Source organism: Cololabis saira, chromosome 22 (assembly GCF_033807715.1).
Source record: "Cololabis saira isolate AMF1-May2022 chromosome 22, fColSai1.1, whole genome shotgun sequence".
Taxonomy (NCBI): Eukaryota; Metazoa; Chordata; class Actinopteri; order Beloniformes; family Belonidae; genus Cololabis; species Cololabis saira.
Window position 1 is genome coordinate 4,718,934 of NC_084608.1, and position 25,699 is coordinate 4,744,632.

Sequence of the window (25,699 nt, forward strand, 5' to 3'; positions counted from 1 at the left end):
ATACTCAGGACACTTTGGAGTGCCTTTCCACTGACGTCACACACTTACTCTCACTATCCATGATATAAAGCATAAAAATCTTAAACAGGTGTCTCTCTGGTACATCAGGTACCTGTCTGCTCTTAATTTTGGCGCTTTTCCACTAGCACCTACTCGGCTGGACTTAACTCAGCCTGGTTTCTTTTCCATAACAATTCAGCAGCTGGAGCAGAAGTAGGAGATTGGATTGAAGCTGCTGTGACGTATTTGATTGTGTGATCTAAACGAAGAAGAAAACATTAAAGATGTAGAACCTGGAGGAGATGATAAATGTGCTGCTGGGTCTGTGGCTTATGTTTGATATCAAGTTAAAAAATGAGAGCGAGAGAAGCTTCAAGCGGCGACGCTTTAACATTTTTGTTAGTTTGTCTCTGCGCTGCTGAAAAGTCAGCTGTAGCCGTGAGCAGCTATGAAGTGACAGAGCTCCTGGTAGATCTGGTCGTTCCTTATCTCCGTCTACATCCCTTTAATTCTCTCCTCAGCACCAGGTTTATGAACATCTGCACCTCAAAGTTGGATCACCAAACAGACTTCTGCTGTCGTTGCTGTTGAATAAAATGAACAAGAAGCCGTCAGAGTCTCTTTCTCTGATTTCCTCCTCCTGACTCAGACCTAGAGTACCGGTAGGTACTAGTGGAAAAGCGCTATTTGTGAGGTGCATGGGGACATGACTGGGCAGTAGCATTGGCACCCCTTTTCTTTTCTTTCCCATGCAGCCTTCATTTCTCTCTTAGAATTCTTTACTAGAAGTTTTCATGCAGGACATCTTCGGGCTGTGGTGGGTACGCAGCTTGAAATGCAAAATGGACAAAGATATTAGGACAGCTTTTCTCCGCAGGCCAAATAAACACAAAGATTGTCAAATGCAAACCCGCTGACAGGAAGTCAGGACATGCGATACAGTATGTGACTAGGAGCCAGAACATGACGGCGCATACTAGACATGTCAACATCAGACGACCTTGGACATATCAGGGTGGGAGAATGTGTGTGAGGCGGGAACTATACAGGACAACACACAGATATTGTGGACCGGTGAAGCGATGCAGCAAAGCTATTTACAGTAACTAATAGGGGTGTAACAATATATTGTGCCACAAAATTTCGCGATACAAAAACGTCACGAAACGTGTCGTGGAGGTGACAAACTGTATCTGATATTGGGTTATTAATATTAATCTATTGTGTTGACTAGTAACGCACAGTGTATTTGTGCCGACCACGCCTCGACCCGCGGACCAAAATCTTCCTCCGCTCAGAAGAAACTAGTACCGTTTTGGTCCCGATCACGGGACTCTTGCAGGTTTTGAGCTCTGAACTTTTACTCATGTAAGGCTGGTGTAGAGTTAAGCCTTACCTTATTAAATTAAACCTTTTTGGGGTGGTGAGTAGGATAAACACGGGGAAACTTCTGCTGAGTTCCAGTGTACTTTAATGTCCCTCAACAGTGTAGGATTTTAGAACATCAACACAGCACCTAGTGCCGTACTGTGGCGTATCACTCCGCCCAATCTAAAACAGACTAATCACTACAGATAAACTGACTAGTGTCATTATAGTCCCTGATTTACATCAGAATATAAAGAATATATTTATAAAATAATGAACCCTGAATTACCAAAATAACCTTCTTAACAAAAATAAATCTCCTCTTACACTTATAAGGTGAGCATGAATCAATCTTTTTTATGATGTAAAATTGTATGTATTTATTTACTTTTATTTATTTATTTAGTTTTAGTTGTTAAATTTCTGGAAAAGAAAAAAGTCAAATCATACATGAGAGAAACTATTCAGTTTGTGGCAAAATATTTGTACTTGTATGAAACTGAAGATGCATAATGTAAACCTGACATTTACTTTTACTTTTTTGTCTCACCTGAAATGAGCTGGGATAGGCTCCCCCCGTGACCCCGCAAGGGATAAAGCGGGTATATATAATGGATGGATGGATGGATGGATGGACATTTACTTTTAGTTCGGTTTGTGGAAAATGGTTGGCCTGGCTTTCTCTTTAAAACTTAAACAGTTATAAAGCATTACAAACTGTAACAATAGGGCAAATGCACAGTATTGTTTTGTATTTTGTGTCTGTCAAATAAAAGACCAATTTTTTCCAGTCATATGTTCCTCATTCAAGGTTGTTAAAAAAAATACTGCTATAATATCATATTGTTATCGTGACCTCAGTATCGTGTATCGTACCGTATCGTGAGATTAGTGTATCGTTACACCCCTAGTAACTGATGCTCAGAGAATTCAGGAAGTGAAAGAAAACGTTGATGTCTGAAGAACTTTATGTGAAATAAGGCCACTGTGAACTCTGTAAAAAGTATAAGAAAGAATGCTCTGGACTTGCCAACAAAAGACTACAGACCTACAAGTTCTGAAAGATAAAAAGCAGAGCCGGATTAGCTAATTATGCTAAAACAGGGTTTGCTGTGAAAATTAATCGTTGTGATATAAGGCTTAACAGCCTACTGTTAAGTTTTACTTTATATGACATCAGCCTATCGTGCATGTGCTTTTTAATGAAGCTATTCCGATAAAAATGGAAATGTTGACAGTTGGATTAAGAGTTGACTTTTAAACTTCAACTGTAACACCTAGAAAACACTTTAAAATGTGCTTATTTCAAATTGAAATTTAATTCACAAATGTTAGTATGCTGACACTAAAACAGATTTTGAAGGAGAAAACTTACTTTAAGACACTTATTGTGTTGCTATTCTTTATTTGAAAGTGAAGTTAAAAAAAAAAATTAAATCCAAAATGTGTGGAAACTTCAGAACTACACTAGGAATTAAACAAGGCCCTGTGTTTTTGTGGACCAGCAGAAACCAGTGAAGGGATGAAAGTTGTACTGGGCATAGGGTTGTCACCTTTCAGAAATAGAAATAAGGGACGCCCCGATTTCAGCAGCGCAGGCACCAAAAAAAAAAGAGAACATCCCCAAAATTTCTAAACTGCATAGAAATGTATTTATTTAATATGAAAAAACAAAATGCTTTGATTTAAAGTGCTTTAATAGCATTGAACTTGCATAACTGTACAGACAGCCAACCATATAGCAACTGAAATATCCTCCTATGTTACGTGTGTACGTCCACATCAGCCAAGATTTAGAATATAGCTACAGGTGAAGAATATGGTGTAAAAGTTAGTCTCATTACATGCAAAGCAAGATATGTTAAACCTTTATTTGTTATAATTTTGATGATTGAATTGTTTATTGATTTCATAAAATATTCAAATTTTTTGAGATTTTTTATTTGGGGTTTTTCTTTTTAATATATGTCCCATATCATACCATATCAAGCTCACGGGACGTTTCAGGGACGGGTGGCGAGCCTAACTGGGCAGCTCCATGTAGTGAATGCGTATCCAAAGTTAAAGGGGACCTATTGTGGCATTTAATGTCTATTTTAAACAGGCCTTGAATGTCTTAAAAACAAGCTTTTGATTGTTTTTTCTATATAAATTAGAAATTCAGCCTCTGAGCCATGTCTTTATCTTTACCGTTTCTAACCTCATCATCTATGCAGGATTCTGAGTGGGCGGGGCTATGATAATGAGGCTTTGTGCTGATTGGCTGCCTGAATGATGCGATACACCGCTACGGAAAAATGGTGGAAGCTCCGGCCGGCATTAAATCGATGCAGACTCTACGCCGTAGGTTCTGCGTTGGTGTAACGCGGAACCATAAATCGGCCTTTACACCGTGTCATAACTGCATGCGATGTGAGCGAGCGTCAGCGACAAAATCAATTCCATTTATTTATTTTCTATTGGACTGTCCTAACTGGCCGCAGCGACGAAGCGCCGTTTTGAGCTGAACAATTGTCGGACGTCCTGCTTCTATTTTCTTCCTGTCGCTTGCGTTGAAAGCCGGTTGAAAGCGCTGTAGGAAACAGTCATGGATGAGGAACGGCTGATCCAGTTAGTTGAAATGAGAAGTTATCTCTATGATTCCTCCTCATTTCACTACAAAAACCTCAATAAAGTGGCAGCTGCTGGAGGGAGATGGACAGAGAGTGTCCGATGTCACGCAGTGCTACGATAGTCGGACGCTCATGCAGTTACACTGTTTTATAGTTGTGGGCGAGGTTTGCATTTTGGTTACGTAACAAAAATGTGCAGAATCTTATTGGCTCGTAGATCCACATCACACTGGACGGCTCATCCGGGCGGCTGTACAGACACTGCAGAATTTGGTTGCTTTCCTCCTTCTCTGAGTTGGCAGGCTGAGGGGAGACCACTTTATATATGTTAAAGCAAGAGAAAACCTGGTTTTCAGAATAGGTCCCCTTTAAGGCAGGAAGAGAGGCTGGTTTAAGAGCTCAGTGGGAGGTGTGGCTTCATGAGTGTCTTTTACCTGCAGACAGATCCAGAGGGCTACGAGGAGGCTGGGGCTCGGGCTGCATGGGCCGGTGCTCCTTACAGGCGTCTGACCCGGCCGGGGGGCCGGGGTGGTGGATCTCTGCCATGCTGGGGGGCTTGTCTGCTTGGAGGGGGGCGACTCCCACCTCCCCACCCATCCCCATCCCATCCGGCTGGGAGCAGCCTGCAAGGAAAAGCAAGACAAGGTGGAATCACTGGAGATGCTCACCGATGCTGACATTCCTAGTATCCTAAAACAGAAGACCTGCAAACAGGTATTGTGACGTAGAATTGTCAAATTGGTTTAATTCACCGTACGAATTGTTACAGATTACTTTTGTAATACTGTATTTGACCCGGTCTTTGTACGTTTTGACCGTATAGAAACGTAATTCTTGCCATTGTAAGAATGAGTTTTACCTGCTGTACTCTACTGCCCTTACTTTTTAACACTAACTACTTTTTATTATTTTACCTCTTTTCTTATCATTTTATTTATTATTTACTGTTTAATTGTGTCTTGCCGCTTTTAATGTTGATGTAAAGCACTTTGATTTACCTTGTGTTGAATTGTGCTACACAGGACTGTCTCAGAAAATTAGAATATTGTGATAAAGTTCTTTATTTTCTTTAATGCAATTAAAAAAACAAAAATGTCATACATTCTGGATTCATTACAAATCAACTGAAATATTGCAAGCCTTTTATTATTTTAATATTGCTGATTATGGCTTACAGTTTAAGATTAAGATTCCCAGAATATTCTAATTTTTTGAGATAGGATATTTGAGTTTTCTTAAGCTGTAAACCATGATCAGCAATATTAAAATAATAAAAGGCTTGCAATATTTCAGTTGATTTGTAATGAATCCAGAATGTATGACATTTTTGTTTTTGTAATTGCATTACAGAAAATCACAATATTCTAATTTTCTGAGACAGTCCTGTACAAATAAACTTGCCTTGCCTAAAACAGCAGACTGGGAATGAGAGGATGAAAGTAGCGAATGGCAAAGTCCACACACAGGGTAGCAGAAAAAATGAGGGACAAAGCTAGATTAAATCAAGAGGAAAAGACTCCAAGGGAGGTAGAAACTCCCAGGCTCTGCATGAAATCCTCATAGTACGACGGAGTATTAGGGCCAAACTAAGACAAAAAAAACAAATGAAAATTACGAAAATAAAGTCATAATAATATGAGAATAAAGTAGTAAAATTACCAGAATAAAGTCATAATGTTGCGAAAATAAAGTCGTAGCCTAATATTTTGAGAATAAATTCGTAATATTACGTGAATAAAGTCGTAATATTAAATATATTATGAATATATAAATATAACTTCACAAGATGCTCAATATTCCTCATTTTAACACAGGGAGAAGAAGCTCTTCCTGTTAGAGTTCTCATAAATTATATTCTCATAATATTACGACTTTATTCTCATAATATTACGACTTTGTTATAAATTACCACTTTATTCTCGAAATGTTACGACTTTATTCTCGTAATGTTACGACTTTATTCTCGTAATATTACGACTTTATTCTCGTAATATTACGACTTTATTTTATTGCGACTTTATTCTCGCAAAATTATGACTTTATTCTCGTAATTTTAAGACTTTATTCTCGTAATTTCCAAATTTGTTTTGGTCTTAGTTTGGCCCTAATACTCCGTCGTATCATAGAGAGTGAGTGTGTCAAGAATAATAGTACATAAATGAGTTACCCACATACAGTAAACGTCAGTGAGGCTGTTTCAGATTGTTTCCTGCATGAGAGCACATTTGTGAGCAATGGTGATGGTAAGTCTCAGCTATGTCTGTTTTTCACAGGGGTTGTACTTGTGTGTGTGTGTGTGTGTGTGTGTGTGTGTGTGTGTGTGTGTGTGTGTGTGTGTGTGTGTGTGTGTGTGTGTGTGTGTGGGCTCCAGCTTGGAGCAGTAATGGCCCAGATGACAGGTCTCGTTAGGGCAACAGTCAGAGCTGGCTATGGTAAGAGGTTGGCATGGTGACGGGCAGAACTCAGCCTCATCGCTCTCAGTGAGTGCGTTTACATGGGAAGTTTAATTCCTCTTTAATTCAGAATTAAAATTAAATCCAATTTAAAATGAGTAAAAATGACCATGTAAACACCTAATTCTGAATGAAAATGGCCATTCTGAATTAAACTTAATTCCGAAGTAAGTCGCTGGTTTATTCAGATTTTAAATCTGAATAGAATATTTCCACGATCACGTATACACTCATTCCTCTTTAAATTAATTCCGGTCTTTCTTTCTGCTCGTTCCCTCGCCCGTCTGTCTCCATGACGCTTATATTCCACTGGGCTGGTTTTCCAAACAAAGTTTCAAGATGGCAGCACGCAGTAAACGCTGGTCAAGATCAGAGACCATTTATTTAATAAATAGCTTGGAGGACCTGGAAATCATTAAAATGATGGAAACAGGAAACATCAAAGTTGTAGCGGCTAAGTTTATTTTTCTTCTGGTAGTTTAACTTCCGGTCCCCCCCTATCCAATCAGAACCTTCCCAACCCCCAGACCTGGAGAGGAATTGGAGAAAGACCATCAAACGTGTTTTCCATGTAAACCTCAATTCAGAATTACTATTTCCATGTAAACTTGAAGGAAAATAGTATAATTCTGAATTATTTAATTCGGAATAATTAATTCTGAATTGAAAAAACATCATGTAACCGTGGACAATGTGTGTGTGTCAATGCTGAGTAGCAACAAATACCACACAAGTAAGAGCTTCAGCTCTGCATGCGACCTACAGCTGCTGCCCCATCACTAGATTTCATTAAAGTAGATTCTCCTCTAGGTAGTGTAGAGTAGGTGTAGGAGGGCACTCATCCTTCCACCTCAGAAAGTATAAGATGTTGTGCAATTAAGGAGGCAAATGAGATGGCATCTGAACAATGTTTGGTGATGGAGATATCAGGTTTAACTCCAAAGAATGCAGTTAAGGCCAAGGGGGCAAATGTGATTTTGGAAAATGTGTCGAATATAAATGTACTATTTTTCACTTCAAAGCATAATCGGCTATAAATTTCAGATTAAAAAAAAAAAAATCGACATCAGTTCCCCCTGAACACAGGCAGATGCGCAGACAAAATATACGAAAAAGGCATTAACACAAACGTTTACTAATTAAAAAAGTTATTTCTGTGCCTGCACTGCAAAAACTCAAAATCTTAACAAGAATATTTGTCTTATTTCTAGTTAAAATGTCTCATTTTTAGTTAAAAAAAAATCTCATTACACTTAAAACAAGACTCATCACTGGAAAAAACAACAATTTTCACCTGTTTCAAGTAGATTTTCACTTAAAATAAGTAGAAAAATCTGCCAGTGGAACAAGATTTTTTTGCTTGTAATAAGAAGATAAATCTTGTCCCACTGGCAGATTTTTCTACTTATTTCAAGTGAAAATTTACTTGAAACAGGTGAAAATTGTCAAATAAGCTATTTTTCTGGAAATGACTCTTGTTTTAAGTGTAATGAGATTTTTTTGACTAAAAATGAGACATTTTAACTAGAAATAAGACCAATATTCTTGTTAAGATTTTGAGTTTTTGCAGTGTGAACCATGAACTATATCTGGGGGTCTGTGAGTCGGTCACAGCAACTGTAGGTGGCGCTAGAGAGCTGGACGTTCTGGTGATGCAGAATTTTGGCACTTTTCATGGGCCACAATTTTGAGAAAACCCCCCAGAAATTATACATTGATGTGAAATTACTTTTGGGAGCAATCTGTCACACATTATTTACGAGTGTCACGAAAAAGTTAAATTGTATAGAAATGAATGGAGTTGGGTCAAAATCTATCAAAAGAAAAGCCAGGCCTCCTTGGAGCCGTACATTATTGTAGAGACATCATTCAAAGATGTCGTGCAGAAGTATAACATGTCGTGCAAATAAGGAGGCAAATGAGATCTGAACAATGTTTGGTGATGGAGATATCAGGAGGTTTAACTCCAAAGGATGCAGTTAAGGCCAAGGGGGCAAATGTGATTTCGGAAAATGTGTCAAATATAAACGTACTATTTTTCACTTCAAAGCATAATCGATGAAGCCATCAGTAAACATTTTCTCACGTATGAGACATTAACTGTCAAAATATCCACAGGTGGCCTGGATAAGCAGGGAGGACTCAGACAGACCCTTGTCCAGGAGAACACGCTTTTGATCAAGTGATTCTATGTTGGAATAGTTGGACAGTTGCTTTACTTTACTGAGCCGTAGCAGTAGCAGGCGAGGAAAACCTTCATCACACACCAGCGGTGAAGGGTTTAGATGAGGTGTATATAGATTCATCCTCTGAGACTGACACTTGCATCACTTCTCATATGAAATATATTACATTAAAAAAGTAACCAAACTAGGCCTGTGTTGAAAAAAAAAATCGATTTTCTGATTTTAAATCGATTCTCATTAATTCCTAAAAATCAATTAATACGTCTAAAGATCGATATTTTTCATTACTGTATTACATTTTCGCCCGGTGAACTTTATTCCTAGTTGTCACGTCATTTAATTCACACATGCGCTGTTGAGCTGTTGCAATTTCTTTCTTTTATTTGTACTTTAAATGTATATTGAAAGGAATATTTGAGTTATTTATGCCTTAGTTATTTATTTCTTACAAATAACTTTCCAAAAAAAGCAATGTTTTGTTTGACGCCAGAATAACTACTGCCATGTTTTTTTGCCTTTAAGTGTGAAAACATTAAAGTTTTCAGTTATAATTGCATAAATTGTCTATATTTATACTTTATATACTTTCTTGGTGTTACATTTGCATAAAATGCTAAAAACCAAATTCTCAAAAATTAAAAACCAAAACACAAAATGGAAAAAATAAAAACGGAATGTGGGAAAAAATAAAACCGATTTCATCCGTCTCTGTTTCCTCCCTGGATCTGTTTGGTAATTCTGACCCACATGATGTTTCTGAAAGCAGTTCTATCAGCATTCTGGGAGCTGATTGGTCCTTACAGCATTATTAGCTTCAATACCTGCTGTTGAATCTTTTTTTTTTTTTTCTTTTTTTTTTTTTAAACCTTGTCTGTACCTGTAATACTTGCTGTTGAATCTCAATATAATACTAGTATTCATATGTTGCATAATTACAGTCATATAATTCATGCAACAGCTCAAAAAACTGTTTTAATAACACTAACCCAAATCAATATTGGATCGAATCAGATCCTGATAATCAATTCTGAATCTTAAGAATCGGAATCGAATCGATCCCCAGCCCTAAACCAAACCATATTTATAAAGTTATGCTATAAGTGGTGTCAGAATAAATGAAAATGCTATATTAGTGCTATCATTTATGACAATTGTTACAAAGCAGAGCTGATGTGTGACAGTCAGACAGATATGTGGAGTGTACCTGAAAAGGCTCCCAGAAGGTCAGCGTCCATCAGCGGGGCCGGGCTGCTGTGAGAGCCCAGGGGATCAGCAAACCCTGCCATGGAGGCTGCAGGAACCCGGGACAGATCAGGGACAGAGGCAAGAACAAGAGTCAGGAGTGGGGATGCGTTTGAGGACATTAACAATGGACAAAAAAAAAGGCAGAAAAAAAATCTTATATGCAAATAATAATTTATAATAATTAAAATAAACACCAATAACCCCTTTGAATAACCGGAATTTGGCAAGGCAAGTTTATATATATATATATAGCACAATTCAACACAAGGTAATTCAAAGTGCTTTACATCGACATTAAAAGCGGCAAGACACAATAAAAACATTGCTCATATTCTGGTTTTTAAAAACCAGAAAATGACCCCTGGGTTACTCCTTTTCTAACCCGAATATTTGGTCGTGTATAGCATAAAGCCGGGCAGACACTGTGCGATTGTCGGCTCGTTTTGAGCCGATTTTCCAGTCGTGCGACTATTTTTTGGATCGGGCCGGATTTCGACCCACTAATGACGAGAGAGTAACACCTCACGACGAGAGATTAACACCTCACGACGAGCTCCCGATCACAAATCGTGAGCTCGCAAGAAAATCAAACTTTGAAATCCTGGTCTCTCCTCGTGATGGAATCGCACAGTTGAAGCAGCTACGACCCAATTGGACTCATCCTTTCACAGAGAGCATGAGCAATCTCTGATGTCACGTCAAAAGCTATTATTTGTAGTTTAAAGTGTTGCAAATTCACATTACAAATCATGTTTTAATAGCAGAAAAAACCCCAGCATTTCCCACGTCTGCCCAGCCAAATGCTTGTCCAATCACGACGTTGTCTAATCTTTTTTCATTTATCTCCACACAGAATGGCACAAATTGCTAAAGGCTGATTTATGGTTCCGCGTTACACCAATACAGAGCCTACGGCGTAGGGGACGCGGCGACCTGCACCGTACGGTTACGCCATCGATTTAACGCAGAACCATAATTCAGGCTTAAGGCAGCGCGTTTGTTTTTGCTGAGCATCTTCAGTGTCTCCCACTTCAGGGTTCCTCCTCTTCCACTCCTTTTTGACGTTGCAGTTCCAGTAACAGAAGTCCGACGGGAGGATTATGATCGTATAGTGTGAGCAGACGGGAGGATTATGAACGTATAGTGTGAGCAGACGGGAGGATTATGATCGTATAGTGTGAGCAGACGGGAGGATTATGATCGTATAGTGTGAGCAGACGGGAGGATTATGAACGTATAGTGTGAGCAGACGGGAGGATTATGATCGTATAGTGTGAGCAGACGGGAGGATTATGATCGTATAGTGTGAGCAGACGGGAGGATTATGAACGTATAGTGTGAGCAGACGGGAGGATTATGATCGTATAGTGTGAGCAGACGGGAGGATTATGAACGTATAGTGTGAGCAGACGGGAGGATTATGAACGTATAGTGTGAGCAGACGGGAGGATTATGAACGTATAGTGTGAGCAGACGGAGCATCAGAGCATCGGGTCGTAGAGCAGGGATTAAAGCAAAAAAAATATTTTTGACTGAAAAAATTTTTTCACGCCAGTTCATATGCGGTTGCTTCCCAAAGGTTTCAAGTAAAAAAGTTAAATGCTGTATTAGCCCTTCTGTTTTCTAATACAGCATTTAAGGTATAATAAGACTTTTAACCAACACTATTTAAATACTCGAGACCAATAGCATTTTATAGGAGGAAGGTGATTTTGAGCAGTTTTATTATTGTTAGTTTGCTTCTTTTTTTTTGTCCACATCAATTGGTCATTAAAGCCTTAGGCCTGTTCTACTAGATCTGAGTCGACCTGGTAAACTGCACTTCTTCATCCAGTTGACCAGCTGCTCTGATGTCACTGCACTTGGCAAGGCTTTGGCCAAGGTGATGAAAGCATCCTGGACTGTTTCATGGACCATCAATGATGGTGTTAGTGCAGACAAAGAGATGATGATGTTATTGTTGAGAAAAAGGTTTTTCAAAAACGCGTCAACACCGCCCGTGGGCCTTCGAGATGCTTTGTTTTAATTAAACAGTGGGATTCCCCTGGTCCGCACCAGTTCTAAGTCAGCTGCTAGGCGCCAGCCGAGGCGACTAGGCTTGCCACCCATCCCTTGATATGCGGAAATGTTACGTAATTGCGAATTAAAAGTTGCGTTCCCTATTGAAACAATACGGACATATATTATGCTCTTATTTATTGATGTCATAATCAACAGGTGAAGGTCGGAAAAGTTGAATATATCACAAAACTTAATTCGTAGTAAATTCAACTAAAGGTGAAACAAATATCTTATTTCCCACTGCATTTAAAGTAAGATACTTCAAGCCTTTATTTGTTATAATTTTGGTGATTATGGCTCAGTTTATGAAAACCCCAAATAAAAAATCTCAAAAAATTTGAATATTTTATGAAATCAATAAAGAATTCAACCATCAAAATTATAACAAATAAAGGTTTAACATGTGTTGCTTTGTATGTATTGAGACTATGTTAGATATTAGTTTCACCTTTTAAATTTAAATAAATTTACACCATATTCTAATTTTCCAACCTTCACCTGTAGGTAATATTCTACATCTGGGCTGATGTGGAAAAGCATAGCATAGGAGACTATTTCAGTTACTGGTATGGTTGTCTGTCTGTACAGTCGTGCAAGTCCAATGCTATCAAAGCACTTTAAACTTTACATCAAAGCATTTAGTTTTTTTCATATAAAATAAATACATTTCTATGCAGTTTAGACGTTTTGGGGATGTTGACTTTTTTGGCGCCTGCGCTGCTGAAATCAAGCGTTCCTTATTTTTATTTCTGAAAGGTGGCAACCCGAGAGGGGACCCGCCGGGGGCCCGCGTTAACGGGTCCCCGACGGGCGCCGCAGCTGGGGAGATCCGCGAGAAGGGCCCGGCGCGCGTCCAGAGTCGCCGCCGCCATCCGCCGTTCCCGATCCCCCCCGCCGGCCCGCCTTCCGCGCGGTGCCGGACACCGCCCCGCAGAAAGACCCCCGCCCGACGACGCGCGAACGCCGCCTGGACGAAGGCCCCGCGAGGCGGGCCGGGCTGCCGAGCCTCCGGCGGCGGGGAGGGAGGGCGACGGGGCGACTGCTCCCCCAGCCGCGGCTCGAGCCCAGCCCCGCTTCGCACCCCAGCCCGACCGACCCAGCCCTTAGAGCCAATCCTTATCCCGAAGTTACCGCCTCCTCTGCTCTGATTGGCTAATCCAAGGCTCCGGCAGTTTTATTGGTTTACAACAGCGTCAGTTTAATGCCTAACATGATTTCATTGGATAGTCTAACTATACCACAACAAAACTCACATGCAAAGTTTTTTTTTTTTTTTTTTCCCCCTCATTTTCCAATTGACGGAAATCCGTCCAGAGACGGAGAACTTTAATCCCTGCGTACAGTGTGAGACCATTAATCGTGGGCTGTGAACTTTTGAACTCAGCAATCTAGTCGTGCAGTTTGAGATGGAGCTGAATCAAACCATTTAAAATATCGTACAGTGTATGCCCAGCTTAACGGAATTTCCCCATCAAAAGGAACAGGAATCTGTTTTCTGCGCATGTTCTTTTTGCAAGGAATCCTGGTCTTTTGAGTCCAGGAAGTTCTTATAAACATGGAGAAACACAAGACCAGGAGGAGACTAATCACTTCATAAATGTAATGAAGGATATGAACATTTCTGCATTTGTAGACGGTAGAAAGTACCGGGATAGAAGATTTACAAGAAGGTGAGAGAAAAGTTGCGCAAAGCAGCATTTGTAGGAACGCCAGACCAGATCAAGCTCCGCTGGAAGACGCTGGAAAAGGAGAACTACAGGCCGAGAAACAAAACCACTTCTACTGGGCTGTTGATTATCCTCCGTGCTGCTGTTATTGTTGTTGTTTTGGATTTGGATACAGGAAGAAGAAGTGGAAATGACGGGAATTGTGTCATGACGTTCTCCGTGCGTCGCTGGTTTGATCCAGATATCCCAAATGATTAATCACCATGTAAACAGGGATAACTCTGTTTGCTCACGCATGGAAACAGATTATTCCCAATGTTTCAGTAACCGGAACATTGACCTTAACCCCAATTTTGACTGCATGTAAACGTAGTCATTGCCACATCACATGAAACAGGATTGTTTATGTTGCATTTAGACTAAAATAATCGAGGTTCTGGACTTCCCTACCTGATAGGAAGAGTGAATCTGCGGCGTGCTGCTGGTCCAGTGATGGCGGCCGCACCTCTCCCTGCGGCTCCAGGGCCCCGGACGGCGCTTTAACACCTGCAGTGAGACACATGATCCCTGAACATTAATGCTTCCTCCACAGCGATGACCTGCAGCTGCAGGTAAAGTACTGCTGTAATTCACTGATACAGTGCTATTGAAATCATCTGCACCCAGTACAAACACACACACACTTACATACTGTAGACACCAGGCCTGTGTTGAAAAGAGCGATTTTCCCATTCTAAATCGATTCTCATATTAATTCCTAAAAATCGATTTGTATGTCTAAAGATCGATTTTTTTTCATCATTACATTACAACTTTTGGTATTTTTTTGTTTATGCCCAAAAAAGGAATGTTTTGTTGGACACGAGCATAACTAGTGCCATGTTTTTGCCCTTAAATATGTTTAAAGGTATGAAAACATTAAAGTTTTCAGTTATAATTGCATAAATTGTCTATATTTCTTTGCTTTATATACTGTCTTGGGGTTACATTTGCATAAAATGCTAAAAATCTAATTCTCATAAATGGGAAAAAATGAAACCGATTTCATCCGTCTCTGTTTCCTCCCTGGATCTGTTTGATAATTCTGACCCACGATGTTTCTGAAAGCAGTTCTATCAGCATTCTGGGAGCTGATTGGTCCTTACAGCATCATTAGCTGCAATACTTGCTGTTGAATCTCAATATAATACTAGTAGTAATATGTTGCAGAACTACAGTCATATCATTCATGCAACAGCTCAAAAGACAGTTTTAATAACACTAACTCAAATCAATATCGGAATCGATTCGGATCAAATCAAATCCTGATAATCAATTCTGAATCTTAACCCTGCATTCACACTGAAAGCGTCAAAAATGTCCTGATGCATCGCGCTGCTAACACTAACCTAAATCAGTATCGGAATCGGATCAAATCAAAACGTGATAATAATAATAGTAATAATGAATTTAACTTGTAATGCACTTTACATTCAATGAATCTCAAAGTGCTACACTGAGACCATTATTCATTCATTCATCCTCCCCGGTGCTGGTAGCTACGTTTGTAGCCACAGCTGCCCTGCAGTATGACGGAAGCGTGGCTGCCATATTGCACCAAACCACCACCAAACATTCAAGAACACTCACACGGGGCAAGGTGGGTAAGGTGCCTTGCCCAAGGACACTACGACAGCGGGATTCGAACCAACGCCAACCTTCCGATCATTGGACGACCCGCTCTACCACCTTAGCTACTGCCGCCCCATTGATAATCGTGATAAATCGATTGTGGATCTTAAGAATCGGAATGGATTCTTGACATTTTAATGGATCCCCAGCCCTGGTGTACACCGGGCAAGCCTGGTATACACGGGGCATCTTTAAATGAATGAATAGGAAGGAAACATCTGCATTCTTACCTGCTAATGCTCCTCATCAAAGCAGATATGTCCCACCCAAACAGGCCAACCCTGAGTTGCTGTGGAGTGCTGCTCTGCCTGTGTCTGTCTGCAGCCTCAGCTGGCTGAGCTACTAACACTGAACCTTCAGTCACACACATGCAGTCACCACGCACACGCATGTGCACACGCATGTGCACACCAGGCAGGGAGTCTGGGCTTGGCCTGCTGACGTTTCTGTCTGTCTGTCTGGTCTGGGTCCAGGACCCCCACCAGCTCCCCCCCAGCTCCCTCCCTTTCTCCATCCCTCCCTTCATCCCTCCATCCTGTCGCCCTTCAAGTCCTACTCAAGAAGTCCAGGATAAACCTGCGAGGCCAGGTCACCAAGTGACTGATTTAATCAAATTGTTAGTAAAGAAACATCTCTTGAATAGATACATATAAAATGTATTTAATTATTATTTTTTATTTATTTTTATATTTTTGTCTGCATATATATTAATGGTTGTTAATATATAAGGCATGCATATATATATATATATATATATTTTTTTTTTTTACATAAAATACAAAAATGTCTTTTTACATTTTTAACATAAAATATATATCATATTTTTAATATATCATATATCATTTATTTTATTTATATATATATATATATATTTATAGATATATACACAAACACACATATATATATATATATATACATTTATATATATTTTATGTGAAGGGGAGATGACATATTTAATTATTATTAAATAAATAATGTAGATATGGGTATGTGCACACACACACATATATATATATATATATATATATATATATATATATATATATATATATATATATATATATATATATATATATATATATATATATATATATATATATATATATATACACACACACACACACACACACACACACACAATATAAATACATTTATATTTATTAAAAATGGTTATTGGTGCAGACTATGATAACTATACATTGTTTGAATTTGTTGAGCCGATCAAACGTGTTTTCCATGTAAACCTCAATTCGGAATTAACTATTTCCATGTAAACTCGAAGAAAAATTGTTTAATTCGGAATTATTTAATTCGGAATAATTCATTTCGAATTAAAATAACATCATGTAACTATGGTGGCCATAGAGAAATGAAAAAGAAGAGCAGCAGGAGGGTGGGTGAAGCTGGAGAGGAGGGAGACGGGGGAGGAGTGGAGAAGGAGGGAGGCACCGACGGCAACTTCTCCCAGCAGCGTAGCAGAGGTTGACGGTGAGGAGAACAGACACGATGCTACCCAGAGTCACAAATGCTTTCATATACGAGACACACAGAGGCTGTGGCCGGGTAAACAATGTCTGTCTGGACAGCACTCAGGAAACGCCTCCGTGGGCAGGGTCACCCGTTACTGCACAGAGCTGCTGCAGCAGCAGCCTCCCTATCATCAGCTTCATTACAGTTTGTCTGATTAGTGGAGATAAAAATCTCCAGACTCAAGAGCCAGGCGGGAGCAGAGGCATCACTGAGGTAGACGGTGCTCTTTGTCAAAAAATCAGTGAAGCAAAAAGGTTGGAGAGCAGGCAGAAGCTTCTCCTGCTGAGCAGGGCTGCTGTCCAACGTGCTGAAATCAGAGGGCAGTCAAGGAGACCGGGAAACCAGGAATATGGTCTTTACTGGACCTTATGGGCCGTTAGAAATCACATCAAAAAATAAATAAATAAATAAAACACACACATTATAATACGGAAGAGTATTAGGGCCATGCAGGAGAAAAAAAAATATTTGAGAGGGGGAGATTTTTTTTTATTGTGCACTTCGAGAAAAAAATCAAAATGTCGAGAAAAAAGTCGAAATGTCGAGATTAATGTTGAAATACAATTTTGAGAAAAAAGTTTATCTTTATCATGTTTTTATCAGAAAACATTCTTGTACGACCTTGAACTTATTGCAACAAAGTTGATTCAGATTGATTTAGCCAAAAAAAAAGTCTTGATCTGGACAGCCTTACGCGTGTCCCGTATGACAAAGTACTTAAGTTACACCTTGTAGCTGTAAAGCCAAAGTTTAATGTTGAAATACAATTTCAAGAATAAAGTTGAAATTTCATGAATAAAGTGGAAATGTCTCCTCTGGTCCATCAAATCCAGTTAGCAGAGTGACTGACAGCTCTGCAGCAGCAGCCGTAACTAACTAACTTACATCCTTGGAGTGGAACGTTAAGGGGACTTTCTGAAGTTATGCAGCTGCATAAGTGTCATATGTGTTTCAAATCAATATCGTAACTTTATTCACGAAATTTTGACTTTTTTCGCGAGATTTCGACTTTTTTCTCAAGTGCATAATGAAAAAAAAATCTTCCTCAAAAATATTATTTTTCTCCTGCTTAGCCCTAATACTATTCTGTATGATAATGATATGCAGGCGCGTCATTTCCGCCTGGGACGCGTCCCTACCACTTTGTCTGACGAGCAGATTTGTCCCCACCACTTAAAAAAAAAAAAATTAAGTAGAGAAAGTGCAAACGCCGCTTTTGGTGCAGAAGCTGAATTTTGGTTCAGAAGCTGCTCAAGAACGCCCCTCCCCTAGCCAGGCCTCGCCCTCCTAGTGACGCAACACCTTCAGCAAGTCTCGAACAGAAGTGATTTGGAAGTGGATGATAATCAGGCTACCCCTCCCCCCTCCACACCGAGTTTGGAAAACACGACACACGCAGTGAGAGAATGGACACACGTGAACATTCGACTCGAGGGCAGGAGCGCGGTGCTACTGGAACTGGAATGTGCGCGAATGTCTTGAAGAGTGAGCCGACGCTTTATGACACGACAGGAGCCTTAACAGGTAGGTGGGTTGTTTAATTTTGGAAACAATATTTGTGATGTTTGCGTTTGTGTATTTGCGTAACGGTTAAACATGGGCGAAGCCTGTAGACGTTACAATTATCTGTTAAAAAGGTGCAGGTGGTTAGTTTCCCAGCTAGCAAAGTGCACTAGGTAGCAAGGTTAACACGCTAACTATTTACGGTTCGATAGCTAGATGTTGGAATATAAGATTTCATGTGTATTCAGGTGATGTATTAAATGTCCCCAGCACTTCTGAAATCAAACTGACGCCCATGATGATATGATATCAAAGTAGATATGTTGAAAACAGAGTTGAAACGATAAGTCAGAACAGACAGCATAACTGCCCCCTCACAAGCTTCATATATCTTTCACTATACCGTCCTTTGTCACCAACAATGAATTTCAACATTTTTTCAAGTTGTTTATTCCGGAGATGTGATTAAAAACGATGTGGATAGGTAAAAGACCAAAGGAGATGGCAGTCATTGACCCTGAATGGACAGCTATTTGCAACAACTATACTTTTCTTACTTAAGTTTCGATTAAGGTTTTAGGCAGTTTCTGGATTTTATGTTTGAAAATATGGTTGTCATCATGTCTTAGATAAACTAACAAGACTGGAGTTATTTTTTCTACAAATTAAAACATTTAAATGACCATCCAAAAAGAGTGGCAAATCCATTTATTTCAGGAATTGGCTAATAAGGTGATATAAGCAGAATAAAAAACATTCAAAAGTTATTATAAGCCAGGCTTAAAATTTGACACATTAAAAAAAAAGGGAACAAATAAGAATTCCAAGCGGTGGTCCCTGCTCTGTTTTTCTCTCACCCAAGGATCCCTGGGCTAAAAAAGGTTGAAGATCCCTGTGATATATTTATATAGTTTGAGTTGGAGAGAACAAATTGATGGGGTTACCAAAAAAATCAATAAATCCATAGGCATTATAAGGCGCGTTAGTCATCTTGTCACGACGAGTTGTCTCCTTACACTTTATTATAGTTTAATTTATCCTTATCTCTCATATTGTAATATAGTTTGGGCAAATACTTTTCCTACAACTCTTCACAAGATTCTGGTTCTACAGAAACGTTTTGTTAGGATTGCAACTCGATCAGATTCACTCGCTTCATCTACTCCTTTATTTCAAAAACTCCAGATTCTTACTATTTATGATGATATCAATATTTTTCAGATATGCGTTTTTATTTATAAGCTAAATTCAAGTGAAGGTAATATTCCTGGACAGTTCAAGATTTACTTTAAATTAAATTCAGAGATTCATTCTTATTCAACTGGACAATCCTCAGATCTTCATCCTCCTAAATTTCTCACTTGCAGTCAGACGTCAATGTTCGGTGAGATTTAGGGACTAAATTGTGGAATGATTTTTCCCACTTGGCAAAGAGCTCTTCCTCTTTGAAATGTTACAAAAGACGTTTGAAGGACCACCTGACTGCTGTTTTGTAATTGTTTTCCCAATGTATTGTTGTTTATGTATCCATGTTCTTTTTGTTTTTTTGCTTTTTTTGTGTTTCACTCATCGTGACATATTTATAATATAAGTTGTAAAAACAATATCCCATGCACACTCACACACACTTATTTTTTGTCTTTATTCTTTATTATTTATATATTGCATTATTAGTTTGCCATCACTTTTGTGTAGTTTTACTTTCTGTTTTTTGTTTGTTAATCTTGACATGAAATTTTAATATCTTCGGTGGAGGCTTCAAATAAGCCCATTGGGTTTTTTGCCTCTTCCTGCACCTATAGTGTTATCATTGATATTTCCTGTATATATTAATTTTTAAAACTGTGCAAAACAATAAACTAAACTAAACTAAACTATATAATCTACAGCACGATCTTTATTCATTCTGCTTTGTGTGTAATTTTATGTATGTCACCAGTCCACTTATTGTGTGTGTGTGTGTGTGTGGGCGTGTGAGTGTGTGCACATGTATATGAGTGTGAGTGAGTGTGTGTGTACGCGTGGGGGGTGGGGTCGTATGGAATGTTTTAAATTGTGTTTTTTATTGTTATTTTATTCTGCATGTAAAGCACCATGTGTTGCATTTTATATTGTATGATATGGCGCTATACAAATAAATAAAGTTTAAGTTTAAGTTTAAGTTTATGTCATATTTGAGATGAGAAGCTTTCCATGTTCCATGTAAATATTTTACAAAAAAAATTCTGGGAAGAGCCAGGAGGGAAATTGGATATCAGAAGTTCTACAAAATGTCATCCCAATGTTATGTTAACTTACTTGTATACTTACTATGTAAATCTGTGAAATCAATGCTTTTCCAAATAAAAGATGAAAAATGAAAGAAAAAAAAAGAAAATTCTATGTAAATTCTATGTAAATGTGGCAATTAATCACTTATAGACTGCAATGCAATTTTAACTGACTTTTATATTTTAGTTTTTTTTTGTTTTCTTATTTAAATTTATTTATTATTGATTAATATTGTTTTGTATTCACTACTGTTTCATGTTTGAAATAATTTTAACTAAGGGATCCTTCAAGCTCAGGCATGTTAAGTCCAGTCCACAAGTGGACACTTTTCCAACAGAGCGGTGCTGAACTCTCCACTGTGTTTATTGCACCAGGAACCAACTGCTCAGCTTGAAACAGGGAATAAGGTCAACTGTAAGGCAACACATGAACATGTTTCATTTTGAACATCTATGTTTTTGGGAGACATGTCCTTTAAACCAGTTGGCAAATTGTTGCTGGAGGGTAATTAATTACACTGTCGCTCCTCATGGCTGCTTGACCTTTCACAGCTGTCTCCTCTCCCTCCACAGAGGATTAACTCATGTTTTCCTTATTAGAAAATGACTATTGCAAATAAAATGAAATAAATGACATGGTCTTCAGGATCTGGTAAACACAAGCTCAGATAAATAACACCACTACATATGACTCAACAACAGTGTCATTATCCGATTATCAAAAACTAAGTCAACATGGTGAAGCAATCCATGAAAAGAAATACAGTAGTGTAGTCCCCGATCACGTGATTTTCAAAAGTAATTTGAAATAAATGAATAAAATAAATGAATAAAAATCTGAAGATAAATTGTTCAAATTAAGTGTTTGGGCATAATGCAATTATTTGACTGTTTCTTTATCCTCCACGCGGTTGCAATTTTAGTCATTTATTCTACTGTGATGAATTTGATTTAAGAGCGCCAACATGGAATTAAGCACACAGTTAGCCCCGGGTTCTTCATTCCTCCCTCTCTCCCGTCATCACAACGCTCACAACAGTATGCGTGATTTAGCATTTCCGAGACAGTTTTACTACAAGTACACGACCCAGAAAATTCACCCAAAAAGGTCAGAGTGTGAAACGCTCAGAGAAACTGCTGAAGACTCCACAACTACATGCCAGACTTTACCTGTACATGCTTCAATAGGAGTCTTGGATTTCTTTGACTTTTAAAGTTTGTTTAAGTTGCTTATTTGTGAGAAAGTATTGACTGAATTACTGGCTGCACAACATTAGCTGCTTGGGGACATAATGGAGTACTGATTGATTGATTGATTGATTGATTGATTGATTGATTGATTGATTGATTGATTGACTGATTGATTGACTGATTCCCAAAGTACGGCAGCACAGGTTATGTTTGCATGGTTTACCTTACCGACAAGTTTCTGGAACAAGCTCCGAGACCAAAGTGTTGATGTTTGGCAGTAATAATAATAATGGATTACATTTATATTGCGTAATGTACTACGGAAGAGTATTAGGGCCAGGCAGGAAAAAAATTAAAATAATACTTTCGGAGGAGGAAGATTTTTTTTTCATTATGCACTTTGAGAAAAAATTCGAAATGTCGAGAAAAAAGTCGAAATGTATTTCAACTTTATTCACGAAATTTCAACTTTTTTCTCAACATTTCGACTTTTTTCTCGACATGTCGACTTTTTTCTCAAAGTGCACAATAAAAAAAAATCTTCCCCTCTCAAATATTTTTTATCCTGCATGGCCCTAATACTCGTCCGTAAATGTACAGACCCAAATGAATGAATGAATATGAATACCTCATACCAACTCTCAAGCACGGAGACAGAGTAATGATGATGTGGCCGTGTTCTGCTGACAGGTGAACACTTCTGTATAATGACGTATTTTAAAGTATTTTATCTGTTACACAGTTAATATATGCCCGAACAAAAGCTTATAATAATAAAATTAGTCTTGCAAATTCCCGGTCAATGTTTTTGCAAAATCTTAAGAAAACTGTGCACAGACAAATGTCTCCCAACCTTAATAAACTAACGCAGCAATCAAAAGAACATTGGACCAAACGTCCAACAACATCATCAAAGATTAAGTCTCTACAAAAACTAATACTAGAAGAGTCTGCTGATGAAGGTCGTTCAAAACATGGGGTGAACCTGCTTTTCAGACATTTCGGTTTTGTTTTCCACACAAGCATCTCAATGTACGGAAGATATCTGACTAAGGCCACGTTTACACATAGCCGGGTATTTACAAAAACGGATATTTCCCCCTCTACGTTTTGAAAAATATACTCGTTTACACGAACCCGCATGAATACGCTGTTAAGGTGCTATGAGCATCCAAACCTGCAGGGGGCAGTGTAACGAGAAGATAAAGTCATGCTAGACAATCAGAATCCTGGAAAAAAACGCCAACAAATGATACGTGTGAAGCCTGAATAATATGGTTCCGCGTTAAATCGACGGCGTAGCCTACGTACGGTGCGCGTCGCCACGTACCCTACGCCGTAGGCTCTGCGTTGGTGTAACGCGGAACCATAAATCAGCCTTAACTGCCAGTTACTTCCAAGACGGAACGAGAGTCTTTCGTTTGGAGTGACAGAGAAGTGGAGTTACTTTTAAGTGTGACTTTAGAATATAAAACAGGTAAAATACAAGAAAATATTGACGGTGGCCAAACAAATTGTAAACACAGGTCGCACTCATGACGCTGGTGACGTTTCTGTCTCATAATGTGTCGTTCTGAAGCCTAAATGTCTGTTTCCCTCCGTTTACAAGCAAACGTGAAAACTGAGTTTTTGAAAATCTCCACTTTGGCCGGAGTTTTCAGAAATGATCGTTTTTGGTGACTTTGAGCTCCGTTTTCGTGTAAACGGCCAAAACGCATGAAAACGCCACAGTTTTTGCTACGTGGAAACGGGGCCTAAAGGTCAGCTTTCAATCCAGATGTTTTAACGTGTTTTAACCCTGTAGGATGCTTCTGTTGGAGTATTCAGAAACCTTACAACTTCTGCGTTCAGTTACTGAAGGTAAAACATTAACCTAAAAAGAAAGCATATGGAAAACTTAACCATTGAAATGTCACTTCTGCCACAACTAGTTAAACATCGGGTCCTATTTTAATGTGAACTAAATGTCCTAGTTACGCAAGAGCTGACCTTACTTTGAGGATTTCACATGACAGGACGGGACAGCCAGCACATTGACAGATCAGCTTTGTCATCCAAGGGGATATGAGGACACACTAAGAGGTTATTTGTCATAGCTGCCTCAATGAAGAGATGTACTCAAACACACATTAGAAAGTAAGTAAGCGGAAAATATCACTTACATAAACATCAACACACTAATGATTAGAGAGAAACACGCAACGCAATGACACCAAGTGCCCAAAAGTCCGATGATTGATCCGACAGAATAAAACAGACACGCACATCCTCCTGCGTGCACCACGCAAGAGGTCACTTTGTCCCGTTCACACATGGACACGTTGTGGAGATGAGGGCTGCATTGGGACCCAACGGAAATCTGGCGGGAGCGGGCGGTTTGAACTTTGCTGCGGGCGGCTAAAAAAAACACTGCGGAATCGGGATGTAGCCTAGCGACAGGATCAATGACGTGGAAAAGAACCTCAAACAAGGTCTTTATAAAACAAAGACAAAGCAAGACAAGTCAGATATTTGGAGAAACTGCGTTTAGTGTCTGTGGAGCATCTTGGAAGAGACGCAGGGATTGGAACCTCAGTCGGTCAGCAACATTCTCTCCCTCCACAGCAATGTAATGGCCAAGCGATTCATTTGTTCAATTAATTGGTTTCATTCGTTAACTTTGTTTATTTTATGTTATTTATTAGTGTTATTTGAGCCACTCACAGCTACTCTCGTTGCTGTAACCTCAATCACATAATTGATGCAGCACGAAAGGCGTAATAGCTTGTGGATGATGACAATGATGGATTTGGATCTAACTTTCGGTCAGGTGACCTATGAACTGTCAATTATCCATTAAAGCAGCACAACGTAACTTTCAGCTTTTGTTGAGTTTGGCGGCTCCTTTGGACAAAAGCGGTAGTGCTTTACCAGAAAGAACACTACGTTTCCCATGAGCACCAGCGAGTACTGCCGGAAAACTCCTGTCCCCGTCGCTGCATTTGTTTTGATAGTGAATGAAATAAGACGGGACGGACTTTCAAAACTACTTTTATGTTTTCAGCGGTCATTTGCAGGATGGATATTGAAGAGGTAATGTATCTATTTTTGGCTAAACAATATAACGATGTTGAAAAATCAATCAGTCAAGTTCAACTTGGTTTTATTAGTGAAGTCTCCCCCGCCCCCCCGTCCTGTTTCAGCCAAATAATGCGCCCCAAATTACAAACTCATACGCTAGTCCAACAAACTTACTGACAAAATAAAAAAATACTTTATAACCTGTGAATAACTGAATGCCCATTCCTTATATTTTGCAGATCAGCCCTGCACAATTTTACAGTTCTCAGGAAAAATACTAGAAATGTTCTATACATTTTCTTAGCATTGCATTCTTTCCTCTAGTGCTGTAATTCTATTCAGTTGTATTATTATTTTATAAAGCTTCCTCATTGCCAATTACACAATTTTATGATCACTATTATTATTCTATGTGTCTGTTGTTGATATTGTCAGTAATTTTAGAATTACCAAAACCACGCCAGCGAGTGAACGTCGGGCCAATGTTTATTCTTGTCCGGGCATTTAGCTTGTTACTCTCCCGCTTTATTTTTTCGCTTCCTCCGATAAAACTTTTATTTTCTTGGGTTTTTCCGCTGCTTCGGCCATGATACCAGCTTCTGCTGAGCTCTGAGCTCCACGCCCCGTCCAGCTTTGGTCTGGACTACGAATCGGGAAGGAGGGGGAAGTGACGTATGTCGTGAAGCAGTCAAAGCCGTAAAAATGTGTAGTTTTTTAGTGTGGCAGGGTTCCTACCATGCTCCTCAAAGTTACATAGTGCCAGTGAAGGAGATACAGACCCCTCAGACCAGGACAGAGGTTCATTAAACCTGTTGGAAGTTGATGTACCATCACAATGATGATGAAATATTAGATTAAGGTGGAAAAGTAACATAGTGCTGC

General features: G+C 39.1%; 1 protein-coding gene across 8 annotated transcripts in view; it reads right to left on the reverse strand.

Moving 5' to 3' along the window:
- The window catches only part of LOC133423701 (microtubule-associated protein 4), a 153,010-nt gene that overhangs the window by 66,259 nt on the left and 61,052 nt on the right, over window positions 1-25,699 (reverse strand). For 7 of the 8 annotated variants that reach the window (XM_061713996.1, XM_061713994.1, XM_061713997.1 and 4 more), the window contains 3 exons: window positions 14,043-14,138; window positions 9,824-9,910; window positions 4,415-4,603 (listed from right to left, as the gene is read on the reverse strand). In XM_061713996.1, coding sequence (XP_061569980.1) covers window positions 4,415-4,603; window positions 9,824-9,910; window positions 14,043-14,138 — 372 coding nt within the window. Of the gene's footprint in view, window positions 1-4,414; window positions 4,604-9,823; window positions 9,911-14,042; window positions 14,139-15,493; window positions 15,590-25,699 lie in introns of those variants that run through there. The other variant, XM_061714000.1, reaches the window with a different exon arrangement.